The 22,571-nt window shown below is 37.9% G+C and overlaps 2 protein-coding genes across 3 annotated transcripts in view; one reads left to right on the plus strand and one right to left on the minus strand.

Annotated features, from left to right (window-relative positions):
• Nucleotides 1-543: 543 nt before the first annotated feature.
• On the minus strand, nt 544-18,033 carry tp53rk (TP53 regulating kinase). The gene is made up of 2 exons (XM_039735620.1): nt 17,697-18,033; nt 544-1,222 (listed from the first exon to the last, which is right to left on the minus strand). Exons 1-2 carry the CDS (start codon nt 17,920-17,922, stop codon nt 738-740), a joined length of 711 nt encoding a protein of 236 aa, XP_039591554.1. The 5' UTR covers nt 17,923-18,033; the 3' UTR covers nt 544-737.
• Nucleotides 18,034-18,464: 431 nt separating this feature from the next.
• The window catches only part of slc2a10 (solute carrier family 2 member 10), a 108,890-nt gene continuing 104,783 nt past the window's right edge, over nt 18,465-22,571 (plus strand). For both annotated transcript variants that reach the window (XM_039735326.1, XM_039735327.1), the window contains exon 1: nt 18,465-18,567. The gene's annotated coding sequence lies outside the window, so the exon portion shown is untranslated. The remainder of the gene's footprint in view (nt 18,568-22,571) is intronic.

A 22,571-nucleotide genomic window follows, 5' to 3' on the forward strand; every position in this document is an offset into this window, starting at 1 on the left:
CCAGTCCATCACAGGTGGTTAATGTTGCTGGGTTCTAAATTCTGCACTTGGCTATGGTCTGTAAATAGTTTGCATACCCTCCTTTTATGTTGCCTGGGCTTCCAGGTTTTCCATTCTTAATCACAAAATGTGTATAATTAGCATAACTGGGGATATCAAATTGGCTCTGTGACAAAAAAGAAGCTAAAGCTGCTAGTTAATCATTTCTATTTCATGGGATGAAACAATATGCAGTTGGGATTTTCATAGCTCATTTAACATTTCTGTATAACTGGGATTCATTAAAAAAAAATAATACTACTGTCTAACAAAAGCCGGTCTTGATTAATTTGGACACTTCTAGCTTCCTCTGGCTTTTAAAGTAGTGGCCTAGCTACAGTCATATTATAATTATTTCCTTACAACTCAACTACTCAGCTATCTGTGCTCATCTCCATTTATTGTTTCAGTTTTCTACAGTATGTTGTTCTAGAAGCTAATGGTGTATGAGCTCAATGTTCTATCATATTTACTTACAAACAAAAATTCAAAAGGTACAATTTGGAAATTAGATATTTGCTTTGACAAATCATCGAATGATTTTTATTATTTTCAGGACAAAAGTTCAATACGATAGGAACATACATGTCCACATAATATGGTTTGACAGAAGATGCAAATGTGCCAGCTTGTTTCTTCTTTTGGTTATTTCCATGTTGAGGCAAAAAGTAATAAGTAGTTTGTCAATTTGTGTTACTTTATCCCACCATTGATCGCTTTCTTCCCCTCAATCTTACTTCATTTAGCTTTTTAATGACAGGTAAAGACTTCTTTGAGGATGTTGTGTAACTTTTAAGCAATGCCTCAAACACGTGTTCAGTGTTTGGATGAGTACTAAGAAAGGCTTTCTCAAGAACATAGAGGTCCACTCCTTTATCTTCTGGTAAAGCAGAAATGTAGCTCAGTCCAAAATCAATGAGTACTAAACTCTGGCACCCAGTTTTGGCAGAATCTCTAAGAAGCATGTTAGATGTTGTGAGATCTCCATGGATCACATCTTCATTATGCATCTTAGAAAGGATTTGTCCAATACAATTGGCCAAATCAATGAGCTTTTCAGCATTTTCTCCAGAACACAGAACACTGTTGATATAATCACGAACTGTAACTGAATCTTCAATTTCCTCAAGAAAGATGGAGTTTGAGGTATAATCAACAAAATATACAACTGGGGCAGAAATACCTGAATAGAGGAGAAAAGAAAGCAAAAGTAAGCATTTAAGTAACTCAGAACATATGAAAATACAGTAAACGTTTAAACTCTTACTACTGTACTTTTTTTTTTTTTTTTTTACTAGTCTTTAGAAGTGGAAATAATGCAAGAAAAACTACTCTAAAATGCATTATCAATATTTCATATTAATAATACAGGTTGAGCATTCCTAATCTGAGATTTCAAAATATGAAATGCGCCAAAATCCAAAACCTAAACTACTATTGGCGTCAATGTAAGGTTAAAAGCAGCTGGCAGCTATGTTTGAGAAAATATGAGTTATAAAATATACACTTAAGTAATCAATGTGTCACAACCCATCAAAATTAATTAAAAAGGACAGCTGTTAGAGAGATTTTAGAATTCAAAACAATGAATCAGTAGATGTGCATAACGGCACCAGTAGAACTAAAGAGGAGGTAGCACTGCATCAGCCTTCAGACTATACAATGAAATGAACTGAAGTTAACATTACTGTCCAATTGGAAATGCAAAAATGCCATTCAAGAATATAGTTGCAATATATTTTAGCCTGCAGTATATACTGTACATAGAACACAATGCTTATCGAAACTCTGCTCTCTGCTCTAACTTGCTGTTAAGTCGTAAAAGGATACAATAGCTAAAACGATAGAAAGATATCATAGCAGACAGAGGCACTTCACAAATGTGTGAAACCAAGCAGCTCCAGTGTTCTATGTATGTATGTCTGTCTGTCTGTTGATTACAATATACAAACTAATAATAAGCTTCAGTTATCTTGTGCTACCAAGATCCTGAAAGGGTAACAGCAACTTCAGCTTTTTAATCTCTCTGGGTCAAGTCTTTCATATAGTTCCTTTTGTTCTCTCCCAAGAAAGCTGGTGGTTTAAAGTATACAGACTGTAGGAAATGAAGGATGCGTTTTTGGAAGATACACACACAGTAATCCCTCGCTATATCGTGCTTCGACTTTCGCGGCTTCACTCTATCGCAGATTTTAAATGTAAGCATATCTAAATATATATCACAGATTTTTCGCTGGTTCGCGGATTTCTGCGGACAATGGGTCTTTAATTTATGGTACATGCTTCCTCAGTTTGTTTGCCCAGTTGATTTCATACAAGGGACGCTATTGGCGGATGGCTTAGAAGCTACCCAATCAGAGCATGTATTACATATTAACAAAAACTCCTCAATGCTATAAGATATGCTTCCCGCGCGGTGCTTGATTGTTTGCTTGTCTCTGCCTCTCTCTCACCCTCTCTGACATTCTCTGCGCCTGACGGAGGGGGTGTGAGCAGAGGTGCTGTTTGCACAGAGGCCGTTTGCCAAGTGGATACGGATGCTCCTCTAAGAAATGCCGCTTTATCGCTGTGCTTCCGCATACTTAAAAGCACAAAAGCACACTTATTGATTTTTTGATTGTTTGCTGTAATCTTGCGCTCGCTCTCTCTCTCTGACGTTCTCTGTGCCTGACGGAGGGGGTGTTTGCACAGAGGCTGTTTGCTTAGAAGATACTGACGCTCCTTTAAAAAATGCCGCTTTATTGCGGTGCTTCCGCAAACTTAAAAGCACGCGTATTGATTTTTTGATTGTTTGCTTTTCTCTGCGAGCGCGCTCTCTCTCTCTGAAATTCTCTGCTCCTAATGCAGACACTCCTTTAATGAGAACATATATTTGCATTCTTTTAATTGTGAGAAAGAACAGTCATCTCTGTCTTGTCATGGAGCACAGTTTAAACTTTTGACTAAAGGGTGTTATTTCATGTCTTGAGGGCTCTAATAATGTTAACAGTGTGGGAGAGTTTATAAGGGCTTAAAATATATAAAAATAACTATACAAACATATGGTTTCTACTTCGCGGATTTTCATTTATCGCGGGGTTCTGGAACGCAACCCCCGCGATCGAGGAGGGATTACTGTATTCCAAATCCAAAAATATCCAAAAATTTGAAATCCCAGGTATTTTGGATTAAGGATGCTCAACCTGCACTGGTTTATAGTCTGATGACTATAGTACTGAGAGTTTAAGTAATTGTGTTACTTCGGACTATTTATCAGTAAATAACAACAACAACAACAATAATAATAATGGTAATAATAATGGATTTTATTTCAAGGCGCCTTTCTAAACACCTAAGGACCCTGTACAAACAATAAAAATCATAAAACCACTAACAAAGCAAAAAATATATAAAACTGAATATAAAGCAAAATAAAAATGCAGTCTAAAGTCATGTAGTTTAAGCCAATTTAAATAAGTGAGTCTTAAGACAAGATTTGAAAATGGGTAGGGAATCTATGTCCTGAATGTTTTATGGTAAAGAGTTCCAGAGACAAGGAGCAGTATGACTAAATGCCCTGGAACCCATTGTGATCAGGTGTGTGGGGAGTGACAATGGGGAGACCAGAGGCCTCATGTATAATGCTGTGCGTAGAATTCACACTAAAACATGGCATACGGACCAAAACAGAAATGTGAGTACGTACAAAAAAATCCAGGTGCAGAAATCTGTGCGTAAACCAACTTCCACGTTCCACGTTGTGCACATGCCAGGCGCCCCACCCTGACTCCTCCCAGAATTATGCCTCTTTGAATATGCAAATCAATATAAATAGACCCTTAAGTTCAATGTTGTGTGAAAATAAAATGGCAAAAGCATGAGGAAAATAGAAGAATTTCAGTGGAGGCAAGGAAAAACGTACTATTAGTTTGTTTAAGCAGTGGTATAAATAACAAAAGGAAGTTGATCGAATGACATAAAAGTGATGGCCCACAGTCCGATTATTAGGGTACAGAGAAAAGTAGAAAAACTAGAGAAATAATGGGGGGGGGAGCGGGGGTTGAATGTCAACTTTAATCTTTAGTTTCTTTTATCATTAAAGTACAATGTCATAAATTTCACCTTCTAATTGTTTAATTTACTAGATTCTCAAATCCCATCGTAACTAAAGTAGCACGTTAAATGCTTTGAATTCTATGTACTCTATGTGTGAATTACGCTGACAAGATACAGAATACATTACATTAATGATATTACAGCTCTCTGAACAATTTAAATACTAAGATGTATACTTAATATCATTTTCATGATGATAGGAATTAAACATGTATTAAACATGGGGGCACAGTGGTGTAGTGGTAACAACATGCTGGTGCCCTGTCCAGAGATTGTTCCTGCCTCACGCAAGATACTTGCTGCGCAACCCTCGATGAAAATTTATTGCAGTAGTACTGTCTCTTTCAAACGTACAATTCCTGTCCTTCCTTTTCTTTCTCCAAGTAACCAATCGACACACAATAAGTTCTTTAATAAATGTAAAACCATCTCTAAATTTAGAATGCTGATTCTTCAAAACTTTTAAGGACCATTGAAATGTCTTTGTAGTACATGTTTAATTATTTCATCCATCTATCCATCCAGGGTCGCACCAGTCCCAACATGCATGCAGCACAAGGCAGGAACAATCCCCGAATGGGGCAGCAGCTCATCGCTACCACTCTGCCACCATGCCCACATGTTTAACATACGTTATTTAAATGAAGTTAAAATGCATGTGTATAACGTAACAAACATACTTTACTGCATTTCATCATAAAATTGATATAATGAGTTCCAAGAAGATAGCACCTGGAAATCTAAATTGACTTAGATGCCATTCATCATCATATGTAAAAAAGACAATGAAAAACATAATATGAAAGCATAAGTACAATATACTATACTTGTACATATACTGCAGATAGTGAAATGGTTCATAAAGTGGCTCAGGTTGTGTAATATTACAAATGTACTGCTAGTTTAAAGTGAGGTAATTGTACTTAAAAGTACAAACATTTCTACCAGAAGCACTTGGACTGATTGTGTGTGTTTAGAGCTCTTGGAATGAAACCGCTTCTGAATCGCAAGGTCCTGACAGGAAAGGCTCTGAAGCGTTTGTCATATGGCTGAGGCAGAGTGTGCTAAATGTTGTATCCTGATAATCCTCTTTCTGATCAACTGCTGTAGAACTGTGATCCCACACTCAAATACAGTGGGGTACAATATCCTTAGTGGTGCACTGACAGTAACAATGTTAAAGCAGTGATAGTATTTGGAATAGTTTGGCCATTCCATGCACCATTATATTGTTACAGGTTGATTACAATCAGGTGCCTTAAACTAATAAACAATATGCGGTTAACTTCAGTGTATTTGATAAAGCAGCGTCTGGGATGTGAATCTAAAAAAATAAAGGGAAACGCCACCAGTTTTTAAAAAAGAGCAGAAAACTTGTGTACGTAATGGTTTGAGCTGGCGTGAGAATGTGTGTGGCTTTACGCCAAGTTTAGTTTTTATACATTGCGATGTAAGCATGGAAATAGGCATACACAACATTTTTGTGCATACACACTATTTATACATGAGGCCCCAAATGTGGAGGACCGAAGAGTGCAGCTGGGGATACAAACATTTATGTGGTCAGAGAGGTATAAAGGAGCAAGGTTATGGAGTACTTTGAAGGTAAGTAAAAGATTTTTAAAATCAATGTGTAATTTTAAAAGGAGCCAATGAAGTTGTTTAAGAGATGGAGTAATGTGTTGTATGGATGGGGTCTGAGTTGCAATACAGGCAGCAGAGTTCTAAACAAGCTGGAACTTATGGGTAAGCTTGTTACTAAAGAAAACAAAATTACAATAATCAATGTGGAAACAACGTGCGAGTAAGGACAGTGGTGCTATTTAGTGTGAGGGAGGGTCACAAGCATGCAAGGCTACGGAGAGAAAAAAAAACATGACCTATAATATTATTGATATGGGATTGAAAAGACAGGGTACTATCACAGATAACCCCCAAACTCTTAACAAGAGGGGAGGGACAGACTGAGGCACCATCAATTTTAAGTGAGAAACTATCAGAGCCAAAGAGGAGAACCTTTGTCTTATGGCTATTAAGTTAGAGGAAAAAAAAGATTTTATTTCAAATAAACAGTCATTTTAGGCAAGAAGGAAGAAGGACAGAGTTGCGCTTTGCAGACATACAGAGCTGAGTATTGTCTGCATAGCAATGGAAATGGATTCCAAACATCTTAAAAATGTTACCTAGATATATTATAAACAGTAATGGGCCAAGCTTCGATCCCTGGGGAACACCACTAGTGATTGGGAGGGATCATGGTTGAGAGTATTTTAGCTGTATAAATTGTGTACAATTAGACATGTGTGAAATAAACCAAATTTTTGGGCGGGAGGGAATCAGTAATGCTGATGGTAGCTAACCAATTTAACAAAGTACTATGTGATACAGTATCAAAGGCTGTACTCTGATCATGTAGGTCAAGGGTTGTTAAAAGCCTATCGTCTGCAGCCATTAATAGGTCATTAGTGACCTTTACCAAGGCCGTTTCTGTACTACGTTTTGGACGGAAACCAGATTGAAACATTTCAAATAGGCTGTTATCAATGAGATGAGCATTGATTTGTGCTGCAACTAGTTTTTCAAGAATTTTTTAAATGAATGGTATATTTGATACAGAATGATAATTACTGGAAGTTATTGAGGTCAGCACTGGGTTTCTTTAAAATTGCAATTATTACAGCTGATTTGAGGAATTAAGGAACAAAACCAAATCTTAGAGAGGGCTGAATAATAGCAGTTGTAAGTGAAGAAAGTGAAGGCAAGCAGGCTTTTGCCAATAGAGTAGGCATGGGATCAAGCTGACAAGTGGCATATCTAGATTTATGAATAAGATAATAAATTTCAGTTTCAGTAGGCAATTCAAAAGTAGGTAAGTAAAAGGAGGCTCAGATTAAATATTTAGAAAAGAATCGTATGGCGTACATATTGAAGATGCTAGCTGTTGATTAATGTTATCAATTTTGGTTTTAAAAAGGTCAAGAATGCAACACATATAAGATGGGATTATATTAGGAGCTGTTAGAATTCTGTTAATATCAGAAAACAAAGCTCTTTAGTTACTTTTAGACAGGATTTGAATTATAAACAGATTTAGCCTCAAATGCATCTTTATACATAAAAAAAGTATTATTATAACATTCATATGTGCACAGCAAGTCCAGTTTCTTTTATAGAAGTGTTGTAAGTGACAGCTGTTTGCTTTAAGCAGTCAAAGCTCAGGAAAGAACCAAGGAGCGAAGTGTGTAAAGAAAACAGTCTAAGTGTTTAGACGTGCAAATATATCCAAAAGGCTATGGAGTCTACAATTGTAGTAAGAAACCAATTTATCTGAAGTAAATGTTCATCCTGGGCAAGATTATCAATTACTGAAGTCAAAGCAGAGATATTTGTTTTTTGTTATGATAACATGTAGAGTGTTGTTTAAATTTTAATAATGACAGACTAACATTAAATGAAACCAACTTATGGTCAGACAAGAAGAAATCAGACGCATTAGAATCAATCCGTGCAATACCAGAGTAGCATACAAGATCAAGAGTGTAGGCTCTGGAGTGAGTTGGAAATTCAACTGATTGTTGTATATTAAAACTATATGCAATACGTAAGCTGTGCAACTCACAAGTATTGTAGCAACACAACAAATTTTAGAAATTACTTATCCTGACATCACCTAGAAATGCTGTCGCAGTGGACATCCAAACGAGTAGAGATTACACATGAGACAGAGTTTGACTAATTTTAATGAATCTCGCACCCCAAAAAAAAACCAATATCAGTTTTTTTTTTATCTGTAAAGACCTTACACTGTTGACAATGGGGGTTTTCAACAAATGATACAAGTTTTAGAACTGGTTTTTACTATACCAACAGGAAAGCAACAGATTCCTACATGACAATCACATCATTATATCAAAAATGACTAGGGGCCTGTAAAAAATGCATTGCAGACAAGAACATTGCATGTCAGTCACACCAGGAGCAACCTCACTGCCTATACTAGTATGCAGAGTAGCTAAGATGCGGGACATTCCTCCAAAAACCTTTCTAGAATCTACAATGCACTGTTCCTTTGCGTGATCGTACAAGTCACAAGTTTGTGTGTTAGCAAGTGCAAAAAACATTGCTTGTCTGTTAGTACAGTAGCTAGTCTGCTAAAAGTGAAAAATGTTTGCAAAGTGTCGCAAGTGGGAAATTTTTGGAATTTTCAGAGCATCCGGTGATACTAAAGTGAGCCTGAGCGTAAAGTAAAAACTGCACAGATCATATAAGCAGATTTGTCTGTCACAGTGCCCGTTTGTCTTTTATATTCCATTCATCCAGTACCGCAGTCAACAAGCAACAGAGCACTAGATTCTCACTTTAGAACGCTTCCTTTTTTCATCTGGGAAATTAAGTGTGAGGGCACATTTTTGAGACTAATTAACACAACTGTTATATGTAAGTAACTGTATGTGTAACTTGTACAATTATAGAAAGGCACAAATCTTACCACTTAATGTTTAAGATTAGTTTAAAATATCCAGTACAGGAATAAATTTGGCTAATAGGTTACTGAATAAAATATTTAAGAAGCAAAATTTTAAAATCATTTGCTAGATGGTATAGGTATTTTATAAAGCAAATGCCACTGCAATGTATTAAAACAAGCAGCCCTGCATAGTAAGTGTGGAATCTGGTGTGGCAATAGATATGCTTGCTAAATTATAGTGAATTGTGAATGAATGCAGTGCTGTGAATTTTTTTTGTTTATTTTTTTTTGTTTGTTCCGCATCTTGCAAATACTGTTGTTAATGGTTCATTACTAATCAAGTATTGATTCAGAGGAGCCGCTTTAAAGTTCTCATTATACAGTATCACAAGATCATCCCCCTTTCCGGAAGGTCGGGGATGCAAGATGAAAACATATCCAGGAGGAGGCAGGCAACACTGATTAAGTTGTATAAAATTATTATATTGCTGCTAGGTCTCAACCAAGCAAAAGAAATCAAAATGTATGATCCTCCACAAGATCACAAATTAAAGGACCTTTGTTATACAGAGAACCGATGTTAAGTAGTCCAATAATTAACCTGTTCTTTCTTGGCCTACAGCTAATCAATCTGGGTAGATAAGCTAGTACACTGTGGTCAATAGTCTGACCAGACTTCGTAAACAGGCAAGAGTACTTGTTTGGTGTCACTGTATTTGAAGGTCTGAGAAGATCCTTGGTGTATGAATTTAGGACGACAATGATACATAATGCTTTGATGGAGTTGCTCAGTGGCTCAGCTGAGCAAGACCACAGTTGGAAAATTCAGCTGTCGTGTACTGAATCTGTGAAGTTAACATATCCATCCATCCGTCCATTATCCAACCCGCTATATCCTAACTGCAGGGTCACGGGGGTCTGCTAACATAGGGCACAAGACAGGAAACAAACCCAGGGCAGGGCGCCAGCCCACCGTAGGGCACACACACACACCAAGCACACACTACAGACAAATTAGGATCACCAATGCACCTATCCTGCATATCTTTGGACTGTGGGAGGAAACCGGAGCACCGGGAGGAAACCCATGCAGACACGGGAAGAACATGCAAACTCCATGCAGGGAGGATCCAAGAAGCGAACCCAGGTCTCCTAACTGCGAGGCAGCAGTGCTACCCACTGTGCCACCGTGCCACCCTAGTTAACATATCCTGACAAAAAAAAAACCCATTACAATAACAACAGAAGTGCTAGAGCTGACCTGCTCCACACTGAGATTTTCGAATTACAATCCACTACAACCTTCCACCCACAAAAAATCCAGCTGAATTAGTTAGGGCCCTATAATTTCTGCGATGCAGAAAACACTGATGGAATCATGGAATTAATGCTTAAAAATAGATTTTAGATTTAAAAAGGTGCAGAATTTAGAGACTGAAGGAGTGACTGTTACAAAACTTCTTAATAAATTAAATTATTAAATAATCTGTAGATCTATCATTCAGATATTATTTTCTAGTTGGATGTTTTTGAAGCAAATGCAATTCTTCGTAGAAATCCAGTGATGCCTCTATCTGTTTGTGTATGCGTTTTCTGTATGTTTTCTCGTTAAAAAGACACGCGAATTAGCTAGATGCACAAGATAGAAATGTAAAAGCGAGCATTATCAGATACCCTAACTACGTCAAAAAAACTAAGTAACACAAGCTTAACTGCAAAATTGAGGGCACAACAATATCCCAGCGACTTTTATGAATCTGGATGACTTTTCTGCAAGTTTTGCCAGCATACTATAGACTGGACATGAAAAGATACTTGCAATGACCACGTCAAATCTAAAACCCATCTCAAAAACAAGGAGAAATAAAGATTACAAAGTGTACCCCTTCAGGTAACAACAGTGGAAACAACTAAATCATCAGATGTAAGACGCCAGTTTGTGTCCATGTAAGCCAGATATACTGCTCAAAAATGCGTCCTCTTTATTAAGCATTGTAAACAAGGAAACACGCGGTCAGCAAATGAGAGAAGCCTTCGTCAAACTCATTTGAACAACATATGGACGCCGTTCTTCGGAAGATTCGTGGCAAGAAAATGTAGTTGATGAAACCACCAATAGGCAAGACTACATACAGTGCATCCGGAAAGTATTCAAAGTGCATCACTTTTTACACATTTTGTTCTGTTACAGCCTTATACCAAAATGGATTAAATTCATTTTTTTCCTCAGAATTCTACACACAACACCCCATAATGACAACGTGAAAAAAGTTTACTTGAGGTTTTTGCAAATTTATTAAAAAAAAAAAAAATTGAGAAAGCACATGTACATAAGTATTCACAGCTTTTGCCATGAAGCTCAAAATTGAGCTCAGGTGCATCCTGTTTCCCCTGATCATCCTTGAGATGTTTCTGCAGCTTAATTGGAGTCCACCTGTGGTAAATTCAGTTGATTGGACATGATTTGGAAAGGCACACACCTGTCTATATAAGGTCCCACAGTTGACAGTTCATGTCAGAGCACAAACCAAGCATGAAGTCAAAGGAATTGTCTGTAGACCTCCGAGACAGGATTGTCTCAAGGCACAAATCTGGGGAAGGTTACAGAAAAATTTCTGCTGCTTTGAAGATCCCAATGAGCACAGTGGCCTCCATCATCCATAAGTGGAAGAAGTTCGAAACCACCAGGACTCTTCCTAGAGCTGGCCGGCCATCTAAACTGAGCGATCGGGGGAGAAGCGCCTTAGTCAGTAAGGTGACCAAGAACTCGATGGTCACTCCGTCACAGCTCCAGAGGTCCTCTGTGGAGAGAGGAGAACCTTCCAGAAGGACAACCATCTCTGCAGCAATCCACCAATCAGGCCTGTATGGTAGAGTGGCCAGACGGAAGCCACTCCTTAGTAAAAGGCACATGGCAGCCCGCCTGGAGTTTGCCAAAAGGCACCTGAAGGACTCTCAGACAATGAGAAACAAAATGCTCTGGTCTGATGAAGCAAATATTGAACCCTATGGTGTGAATGCCAGGCGTCATGTTTGGAGGAAACCAGGCATCGCTCATCACCAGGCCAATACCATCCCTACAGTGAAGCATGGTGGTGGTAGCATCATGCTGTGGGGATGGTTTTCAGCAGCAGGAACTGGGAAGACTAGTCAGGATAAAGGGAAAGATGACTGCAGCAATGTACAGAGACATCCTGAATGAAAACCTGCTCCAGAGCGCTCTTGACCTCAGACTGGGGCGACGGTTCATCTTTCAGCAGGACAACGACCCTAAGCACACAGCCAAGATATCAATGGAGTGGCTTCAGGACAACTTTGTGAATATCCTTGAGTGGCCCGGCCAGAGCCCAGACTTGAATCCAATTGAACATCTCTGGAGAGATCTTAAAATGGCAGTGTACCGATGCTTCCCATCCAACCTGATGGAGCTTGAGAGGTGCTGCAAAGAGGAATGGGAGAAACTGGCCAAGAATAGGTGTGCCAAGCTTGTGGCATCATATTCAAAAAGACTTGAGACTGTAATTGCTGCCAAAGGTGCATCGACAAAGTATTGAGCAAAGGCTGTGAATACTTATGTACATGTGATTTCTCAGTTTTTTTATTTTTAATAAATTTGCAAAAATCTCAAGTAAACTTTTTTCACGATGTCATTATGGGGTGTTGTGTGTAGAATTCTGAGGAAAAAAAAATTCATTTAATCCATTTTGGAATAAGGCTGTAACATAACAAAATGTGGAAAAAGTGATGTGCTGTGAATACTTTCTGGATGTACTGTAGTTCTCAACATAGTGATAAGTGAGTAAACATTTGGCTGTATGGTAATTCTTTTATGTAGGCAGTTATATTTGTATGTGATGTATTTACTGTGAATCATTTAATTGATTAAATTTTACAGGTATTTAACCAGTATTAACAGTCTTTTCCTTAGAAAAATGTCATTAGTGAACAGCACTGATTGCTAATGGGTTCCCTTTTAAAAATTAACAACAATGTTTCAGGATTTAATAAATGTTTTGCCATGTAGTGATGAGGCAAGCATGGTCCACATTTGACTCTTCTGTCATAAACTCAGCACCTACAAACCTGGGCAGAAGAGCAGGCTTTTCCTCAAATGCAACAAACCCTTAAAAGCGGGTCACTCTTTCTTTTTTCTAAAAACTTTTTCTAAAAGTAAAGTTAACCTTCATCTCAGAAGGATGCATCAAACTAGTAACAGCTATTAAAATTCTGGAGGGTACTCACTGCCCTACTTCAGTCTCAGTATACAGCATCATGAAGGATCTGGGCTCCTACCTGATGAATGGAACTGCAAAATAAGGTTCAGTTGTGCTATTGTGCCGTTTCATTAAATGGAATGTAAAGTTTCCATTTCATTATTGGTTGTTTTGTTGTAGCTGTTACTACTTTCTTACAGAAAAAAAAAGTAAAAACCCAAAAATCTGAATCTGAACCGAAAATCAAAAAAAAAAAAAAAAAAAAAGATAACGTGGATTCCACAGGGCCCAGATTACATCTTTCAAATTCCAATGGAATATTCTCAGCAGAACCCAACATGGACTGTGTAGGAGCAATATATTGGATGTTATAAAAAATTCTGCAGACACTGGAAAGGTTTGAACACTGAGTAGGACACACCCAAGAATATCTGTTTTAAATGGTTCAATGAAATTCAAAGCAACAGTAGTTCACAAAAAAAAAAGAAAATGGAAAAAATGTTCAAATGACAACTTGTGTTCAAATGGAATAGGGTTTTTTCGATCTTCTCTGTATTCCACTCTGTCTGCATTTTTAGTATCATGCACCATAATTTCAGGCAAGATCTGGCATAAGTGTTTTCAAATAATGGAATGCAAGCACGAGAGAGGCAAAGGTGGATTTGATTTCATTAAAGTGGTTACTGGAATATAAAATAAACACTTGTGCAAAGGTATAACGAAACAAGTGTGCTTTTATTCAAGGATAAAGCTGAATAACAAAAAAATTCAAGTGACAACAAGATACTAAGAAGACAATTCACCAGCATTTCTGTGTCTGGTTCTACCACCGATATCTTTTACAGGTTGCAAAACTTTTACACCAGCTGTTACAGACTGAAATCAAAGGCTTCTTATTTTTGGGCGCATACAACGTCAGCATGGCGCTGTCAGATCTAAACACTAGTGGAGCAAATTGTTCCCGTACTGAAGTGACTTTAGCTGCAGGTGGAAGTCCCATTTTACTTATTGTACCAAGCAGTGTTGCGTTGTGGTTCAGAGCAGTCTATTAGCTGGCGAAAGCACCAGTCTGATAGCGGTCATGGGACATCATATCATTGATTGCTGGTAAAACAAGAATAGTTCTTAGCAGGCATCAGCCACAGTGTTGCTCTTGTGAAAAGAATGGAGATAAATGCCTTCAACTCAAAGATGGAGAGGCAAGTTTGATGTACCACATGAACACCACCGAGAGAATAAAACAGAATGAAAAAAAAAAAAACAAGTACTAACTTTTACAAGTAGCCAAAATTTATACCAGGTGTTATAGACTCAAATCAAATATATTTTTTTATTATATTGTAGAAAAAATAATAAATAAATAATAATAATAGCAGCTTACTACTCAAAACACGGAGTGGCCAGTCTCAAACCCGGGACCTCCAAGTTATAAGGCTGCAGCTCTTACCGCAGCACTATTTAAGAATACGTATGTGTGAGCTCCCTGTCAACTGACATTGGAGCTTCAGTTTTTAACTCATTGACAGCCACATGTAAATCTAATGTTTTTTTTCCGCTTTTGGTTATATTCTTGAATAAAAGTGCATGTATTTATTTGATATTTGGACTAACACTTCATGTATTTATTAGTATAGCATGGAAAATGTTTCTGCGTTTGGTATGTGTTCAGCATTTCTTGCATTTCCTTTCATCCTAAACTTACCCAGATCTTTGTAGACATTGAACACACATGAAATGCATGTATTCCAAATAACGATATACTTTATTATTTGACCTATACAAACATCGAAGCATGCAGACTGATGCTGTAGGATTTGCAAAGTGGCCTGCGGTCACATGTTGATAGTATACAGAGACTTTGATATCATGTTCCAACTTGAACACACTGCACTCCCCGATTTTTTGCTGGTACTGTAATTCATGCACACGTTGCGCAAATTTCTGAGGAAGTGCACAAGGGATGTGTCAAATGAATGCTGGGAATGCCTAGCAGCCATGATGTGTGCGTGTTCTGAGAGTAAAGTATAAACTGGCCATAAGAGCCGATACTAAATGTACCTGACTGACCATTATAGAAGACAGCTGATGAAACTGTTCAAATTAGGTTAGCACATTGCTGCTGTCTGTAATTTATAAATCTGCAGATATTATAATTTGCAAATAATGCTATTTTGTGTAGCTTGACAGCTTAGTTGGTACTTGGGAGTGTTAGGTTTAGAAAACACACATGTGGTTAGGATGGGGCCTGAAAATGAAACAGGAAAGTTTCTGAAAGGTTCACAAGTCAAGGAACATGAGCAGGTCCTTTATTTGTGGTATAGTAGGAGTAGTAGGCTTTCTGCTACTTGCTAATAAAGTATAAAACCAGTGTGTGGTGGGAGCATCATAAGGTCAGGGGCTAGCTATGCATACCTTGTTAAATTTCATACAGACATTTAAGAAACACCAATCTTCAACGGAATTGGCTGCATTTAATGTGAAATTGATGGTAAAAAGGTACTTTTTAAACCTCACTTATTTTAATGAAATTCAGAGTGATCCTTTATTTGAGGCCACATCTTTTCATAGTGTACAGGGCGAGCGTGGGACATATTGAAGAAGTACAACGTCAAGTGGCAAAGCATAATGAAATTATAAGAAAGAATGGGACTGTTGTCAGGTATCTAGTAGATGCAATATCCCCGCGTTCCTGCCTGCAGTTAGCTTCCTGGGGACATGATACGAGTGGAGAGTCTGTTATTAAGCGCAATTTCAAAGAATATACAAAACTTTTTTTAAAATATCTTGGCAGTTTACTTTGTCATTATTGGCATTTTCTGGAATTCAGGCATATCACACTTTACACCAAATGATGCTAATATTGATGCTACATTTCTATATAAGATCAAGGATGAGGTCAAATTGTCTTAATACTGTACATGTGATGCAAAAACGATAAAAGACTTTTTTTATAAAGAGCAGAGCTGCCAATTATAATAAATTAAATAAACATTGTTGGCTTAATTCAAAAATGCTTTACTTGTTACTTTGATGTAACAGGGTACAAGATTAAAAACTCTGCTAAAACAAGATTATAAAACGTACTTGTTCATATTAAGCAGTAGACTACGGACACTGATGAGGTTTGATGTAACTTGCTATATATTTTGTAGTGTTGTGGCCAGGTGATTTGAAAAGCAGCTGAGGATGTTGAACAGGAAAGATTCTAGTCATCTGACCTGAAATAACAGACGTTTATGTGCTACATTAAGGTTCAGCCCTGAAGACACTTACTCGTTTTATTAACCTACCACCCATGCTACCTGTTAAAAACAAGTAATAGGATAAATGAAAAAAATATTTGGTATCTCTTACCCCGTGTGTACCTTTAACACCCCTGAACCTCTCTTGACCTGTTCTCCATGGGAAGTGATCTCGTAAAGTCTGCTTCTCATACTCGGTCATTTAGAGGCTCCTTGCTTGCCTCCTGCCCACTTTTAAACCACATCTTTGAAATCTTTGAAGATGACCCTCAGTGTGGGTCCTATGCCTTTACCCCTCCTTGTGTACTTCACATTCATACTTCCTCTTTCATTTGTATTAACACCGGTCAGACTGCTCAGAGGAACTGGACAGACACACAGAGTTTAGAGTTTTATTATATAGCAGGCAGGTAGATTTTTATTTACTAGAGCAAGCATTAAGACCTCAAGAAGCCAGCTGACTAAAGATTCCAAGATTATGACAGTAACAGCGTAAGGTCGAGTCTTTAGTTACAGGCCTCTGAAGCTGTGGAATGGAAGAGGTGCCCCTTCAGTCTAGGCTTTTTAAGACTGACTACTTTGGTCTAGCATTCACAGACTAGAGGTGCCAATTAGCTGTGCATATTGCATCTCAGTTTGTTAGTGACTATTACAAAATTAGAATTATATTCATAAGCTGTTAATAAACCTCAACTATTGTTTCTCTTGATAAACTATTTATTTATATTTAAATTATTTATCTTGATAAACTATTGTTTATCTTGATGAGGCACTTAAAATCCTGTCCATGGAAAAGTCATCCGAGATACTGGGAACTTGGGAATCATAAGATGGCAAGGTTTTTCAAGAGGCTGGACTGCCCAGCACAGACTCCACTACAGAATGGCTAGGATAGGGTGAACAACGAGAACTGCCACTGTGTCTGATTTTGTTTTTGATTTTCTTTCTCACACAACAGATTGTGGACCATGTTTACTTTCCCCAGGGACACTGCTGACCGTTTTTACTTTCTTCGCCTCTGTTGTTAAATAGCCATAGTTTCAGCAATTAATTAATGGACAGATGTTGTTGGTTTCCATGAATGTTAATCAGTTTCTACCTTACTTTCCGTGTGTTTTAACAAATCTGTGTTTTTATGTATACTATTTCAATAATTAATAAGTTAATTTGTAAAATGTATACTCGTGTGTTTATCCGAGAACCTGTCAAAGTGCTCCGCGCCTATATTCTGTGAAGAGTATCTAATAATAAAATAAAGTATATCGAACTACATATAGTAAGTGTAAGCATTATGACACTTATTTACAATTATGTAACTCATGGTGCTTCTCTACCCTGCCAAAAAAAAACTTTAGCTACCACTGATTGCAAGTATGCTAAATGTGGTAATGCTGTCAGCACAACAGTACTATTCAATAGTTTTCTGACTTAATCTTTGGATGCACATACAAACACGCATTTCATTCTACCGTAGGACAGAGGTCTTAAACTAAGCTAATTACACTGCTTCAGTCCAAAAACTGAATGGTCGTTAATCTACTAAAAGTCAACAGACAAGTCCAATCACTATTATTCTTCACATATCTTTTTTCCCAGAATACGAAAACGAATTGATTACCGTAAACCTGTATAATGTACCTGCTTTCCTGCAGCGGAGTATGGAGCGAACCTCCTGAGCCGTCCTTCGGTGAGTCAACTTGTCATCAAGAGTCGGGTGTCTGTACCGTTTTGGAAACCTCTCCTTTATAATTGCTGCTTTCCCCAGGAATCTGCCACGATACACACGCGCTTCTGCCCCTTGCTTAATTAGCTGCAGATCTTTGAGAAAGAGTGGCGTATAACTCTTAATACCTTCTTCCGCCATGACACCCCAACTTTACGTGTTTCCTGGAATAGGGATAGTACGCAACCAGAGAACCTGTTAGCCAATCATAACACAGCTTGACTAGACGCTACGGCTTGTCACTTACGTATGCGCAGTAACAGTTGGCTTAGTGCGCTCGTGGTTTGACGACACTTATTTATAGCCATTGTTTAAGTGGAGCATAGTTGTTTGTGGTAAAGCGTTGGTTAGTAAACTCCTAATGGGAGAATTATTGTTACAGAAAGTGTGTGGTTATCCATATCGATTAACAAAATTATCGAAAACGTAAATATTTAGGGCACTTTTTGGAGCATAGGAGATAAGTCGTCGTTTTCGGTTTCAGTGTGCTGTGTGTTGTAGCGTTGCCAATGCTTCTCAAAATATTTAAAATAATGAACATTATGTATGTCACCCAACCGTACTGTTTTACCCTAGGGTGCTGCTATAAGGCATGCTGCTCTGCACATAGCCGCCACGTCACCTCCGATCGCGGCGGAGGGCGGAGCGGGGTTTTGCCCCTAGTGGTTAAGATGAGAGCCGAATCGCAAGTTCAATAGGCATCTTTCTGCACAAGTTAGTTTTGATACGTGATATTCGGAATCGGCTCGGCGTAATTTGGAGCTTTTCGTGTCTCATCAAGACCGGGTATGCCTTGCAATAAGAACAGAGCTTGCTTTTATTCCGTGATTAGGTGTGATTGAGTAAAGATAAACAGGGCGCAGATTTCTTTGGGAATGCTTTGGATATTTGGGATGGGTTTGTAAAAGTTTAGCTTAACTTTACTCTCCCAACTTCGTACACTGTATCTGGGTCCTGAGTCTTAACCAGCATCTAGTTTTAACCCTGTGCTTTTATTAATCTGCTCTCGGGACACACCGGAGGTGTAATCTTCTGTGTGTGTGTGTGGGTTGTTGAAAATTAGAAACAGACACGACTCCGTCTCGGTTTCTCTCATAACATGGCCTGTAGAGCAGGACTGTGGGCAGATACAATGGGTTCGTTTTAGGTTGCACGAGTATAACGCCGAGCACAGTTTTGGACTGTCCCTGGAACACACATTGCTTGCGGTCTTCCCAGATATTCAGAAAGGGTCTGCACTGTAGTAACACGTTTTTCTTTAAAGAACACATGTTAGTGATCCATCCGCTTATTTTTATTCCACCACGATCCATTTCAAGGTAGATGGATTCCCAAGCCTGACCCGAAGAGAATAAAACCTGGGCAGAGCAAAATATCACGGCACCAATTGTGTATGGCATCAATTGGACTGGCATCCCATCGAGGGCTGGTTTGTGTATTGCAGCCAATAGTTTGGGAAATGGCAGCAGCTCCTAATGAACCTTACTAAATAACCTGATTAGAAAATAAATGAAAGATTGAGGGATGGTGTTATAGTTACTGGATTTGTGTCTAGGGCGGCATGGTGGCGCAGTGGAAGCGCTGCTGCCTCGCAGTTAGGAGACCCAGGTTCACTTCCCGGGTCCTCCCTGCGTGGAGTTTGCATGTTCTCCCCGTGTGTGCGTGGGTTTCCTCCGGGTGCTCCGATTTCCTCCCACAGAGACATGCAGGTTAGGTGGATTGGCGATTCTAAATTGGCCCTAGTGTGTGCTTGGTGTGTTTGTGTGTGTCCTGCGGTGGGTTGGCACCTTGCCCAGGATTGGTTCCTGCCTTGTGCCCTGTGTTGGCTGGGATTGGCTCCAGCAGACCCCCCGTGACCCTGTGTTCGGATTCAGCGGGTTAGAAAATGGATGGATGGATGGATGGATTTGTGTCTTCATGCATTACATCATGGACCTAAAATTGTAAAGATCAATCTGTAAGTGTAAACTGTTTTCTTAAAAATAAAGACACTCATGAGAGGTGGCACAGTAATACAGTGGTTAGCATTGGTGCCTTGTTGATCTGACATCCTGGGTTCAGATATCATGACTGGTTGTTGTCCAAGTGAAGTTCAAACTTTTCTGCAATGTTTTTGTGGGGTTTCAGATTTTCCTTTCATACCCCTGAAGACGTTGCAGGTTAGCATTGGTGTGTCAGTGGTTCAGAAATGGCTCTGCACTCTCAGGGCCAGTTTCTGTGAGAACAGACTTCAGAACCCATAATACTGAACTGGATCATACAGGTTTAAGAATTTTATCTTGTGTTATGTTTGTTTTATTTATCTCATATGCAACATAATAGTGATTGGTTTTGGTTTTTTTTTCTTCTTTAAAATAACTAACAGGGGGCCAGGGGTAATATTACTATATGAATTAAAAAAATAGAGGTAATGGAAGCAGTGTCCAAATACTAATTCATGTGTCGCTGTTAGTAAAAAGCCATCCATTTTGCGACTCACTTTATTTTGGGGCTAGAGCCAGAAGGACCAACACTGGATGGTGTGCCAGTCCACTACAGGGCACAACCATGCATACATACATATTTTCTTATATTGGGTCAATTTAGAGTTAACATGCACATGGAATGAACATTAATTTACCATTGGAAGCTGCTTTTAGCAATGCAAGACAGTGTGATTAAGTAAATGTCAATGTCAATAGAAGGAAACAAAATTTCTCATAATTTCTGGTATTAATCAGTTAAAATAAGCATTAGCACATATGAATTCAAAGGGAGTGCAGATGTTCTGTGACAAATCACCAGCCTTTATTAAATAATCCTTACTTAGATATAGAACATAATAGCATTATTGCCCTTTGTCGTATTGCATATTTTTATCCTTTCATTATTAAAATTGATATTAGTATAAAATATTGATGCATAAGAACTGGTACACAGTTATTAAATTGTGCCAAATATTGCTTTAGTGGAACAGAATCAATCAGTTATAAAAATTCTTTCAAATCTGCAATGAAATTCTGATTTAGTAAAATTTGACTTGAAAGTTGCTGAACATAGGTTTTAGAATATGAGCTTATTAGCACAGTATTGGGTGTAAATGGTCACCAGTGGCAAGTGCCTTTCGAAATGTACCTTTTGGAACTGCTGTGTCTTCTCCAGAGGATTTCAAACCTTTGTGTTTTGCTAAGTCTTCACTGGAGCTCATTTAATTACAACATGAAAGTGTTGAACATTAGGGGTTTATAATATTACACCCTTCCTATTATACGCAATCAACTCCAGACTTTAAAAGATATATTTCTCTATGCTTCTTTATCAGTCATTGTAAAATACATACAGTATGTAGTTTCTGCCATTTCAGTCTTAAAATGCTGAGGGTCAAAATATTACTAGATATTTGTCATGAATCTTGGAATACAGTCTCCTTTATCTTTGAAATATTCATATACTATTTACTGTCACTGTGCGTGTTGCACATCATCATGCCCTATCTGTAAAAGATGTCAGTGCACAGCATCAGACATTTGTGCTCTCGGATACACAATAAAAACAAAAGCTTTGTTCACTGAAAGTTATAGTAGGGGCAATTAAAAGAAATTAGTATGATGACCTTCACAAGCATTTCTGCTCTTTCACTTTGATTTCAGCCTGCTCCTATTTAATAAATTCTGATAGTTTTTCTTTGGAGAGCATCCTGTATGCAAGGTGTTCAAAATAAGCATATCCAACCTTAAATGAATCACATACAGCTAAATCATTAAGCAGATGTACTTTTTAAGAGTTTCAATGAAATGAAATGCCAAATTTCTATTAGTTTTATTTTTTTATCTAGGGAGTACTTCTTCACCCAGAATGCTGTGGAAATCATAAACCAACTGCTGAGTCAAAAGTTCCATGTATGCGACAACTTAGCTATTAATTAACCAACAAGTCTAATTGAGTTTGTAATACTTTATTTAGGTATTTCTCATAATATCGCTTTAGTGAAAGAATAGTGAAGAATATTTACACTATTCATGTTTTAAAATATGCAGCATTTATATTCTTCATTTTTTTATAATAGTGGGTGCAGAAAAAGCAACTGGTCTTTCTTTTTGCTCAGTAGGGGTGCATTAAAGAAAGTTGCTTTTTTGACAAATAAGTTTGATATTATTCAAGTTGAAGTTATTTCTTCAAGATCATGATATGTGTTAGTTTGCCACACGAAATTGTGTTCTAAAGTGGAACATATTAAAAAAAAAAAAAAATTAACTAGCCCACTCATGCATTTTCAAATGTGGCCAATGGGTACCAGAGTTGCATTGTAAAGAAAAGAATGCTTTGGCTAATAATTAATCTTCTGAGGATGAAGCTCCTTAACGAACTCATTCCAAAACACACTGTGGCATATGTGAAAATTCAAGTACCAGTCTGCTAGAGTGCTATGTTAGTAACTGTCTGTTGTTGATACTGTGCTCTATGTTGAACACAATATTACTATATGTGAGTTCTTAGTTATTTCATGTGTACTGTAGTTATATTAATATTATTTAGAAAATATTACATTTACTTTTCCCAGTAGGTCATGAAAAATAAAATATAGGGTGAGTCAAAATTATGTTAACATTTGAATGTCAGAAACAATTTATTCGCAAAACATACTTCATAGGTGCAAGAGGATTTACAGGAATGTCTCAACCTGTTCACCATGATATTCAACACATGTACAATATGTGGCACATAAATTGTCTACAAAAACAGTACCATTAGTGTTAACATAATTTTGACTCGCCCTGTAATATCTTTAAAAGCTAAAATGCCCATTCTGA

The sequence above is a fragment of the Polypterus senegalus genome, chromosome 14 (assembly GCF_016835505.1).
Source record: "Polypterus senegalus isolate Bchr_013 chromosome 14, ASM1683550v1, whole genome shotgun sequence".
In the NCBI taxonomy this organism is placed as follows: Eukaryota; Metazoa; Chordata; class Cladistia; order Polypteriformes; family Polypteridae; genus Polypterus; species Polypterus senegalus.

Coding starts and splice junctions, on each gene's coding strand:
- tp53rk (XM_039735620.1), bottom strand. CDS start 17,922: ATGGCGGAAGAAGGTATTAAGAGTTATACGCCACTCTTTCTCAAAGAT. Junction 1,223..17,696: donor ACTCCGCTGCAGGAAAGCAG/GTACATTATACA, acceptor TCCTCTATTCAG/GTATTTCTGCCCCAGTTGTA.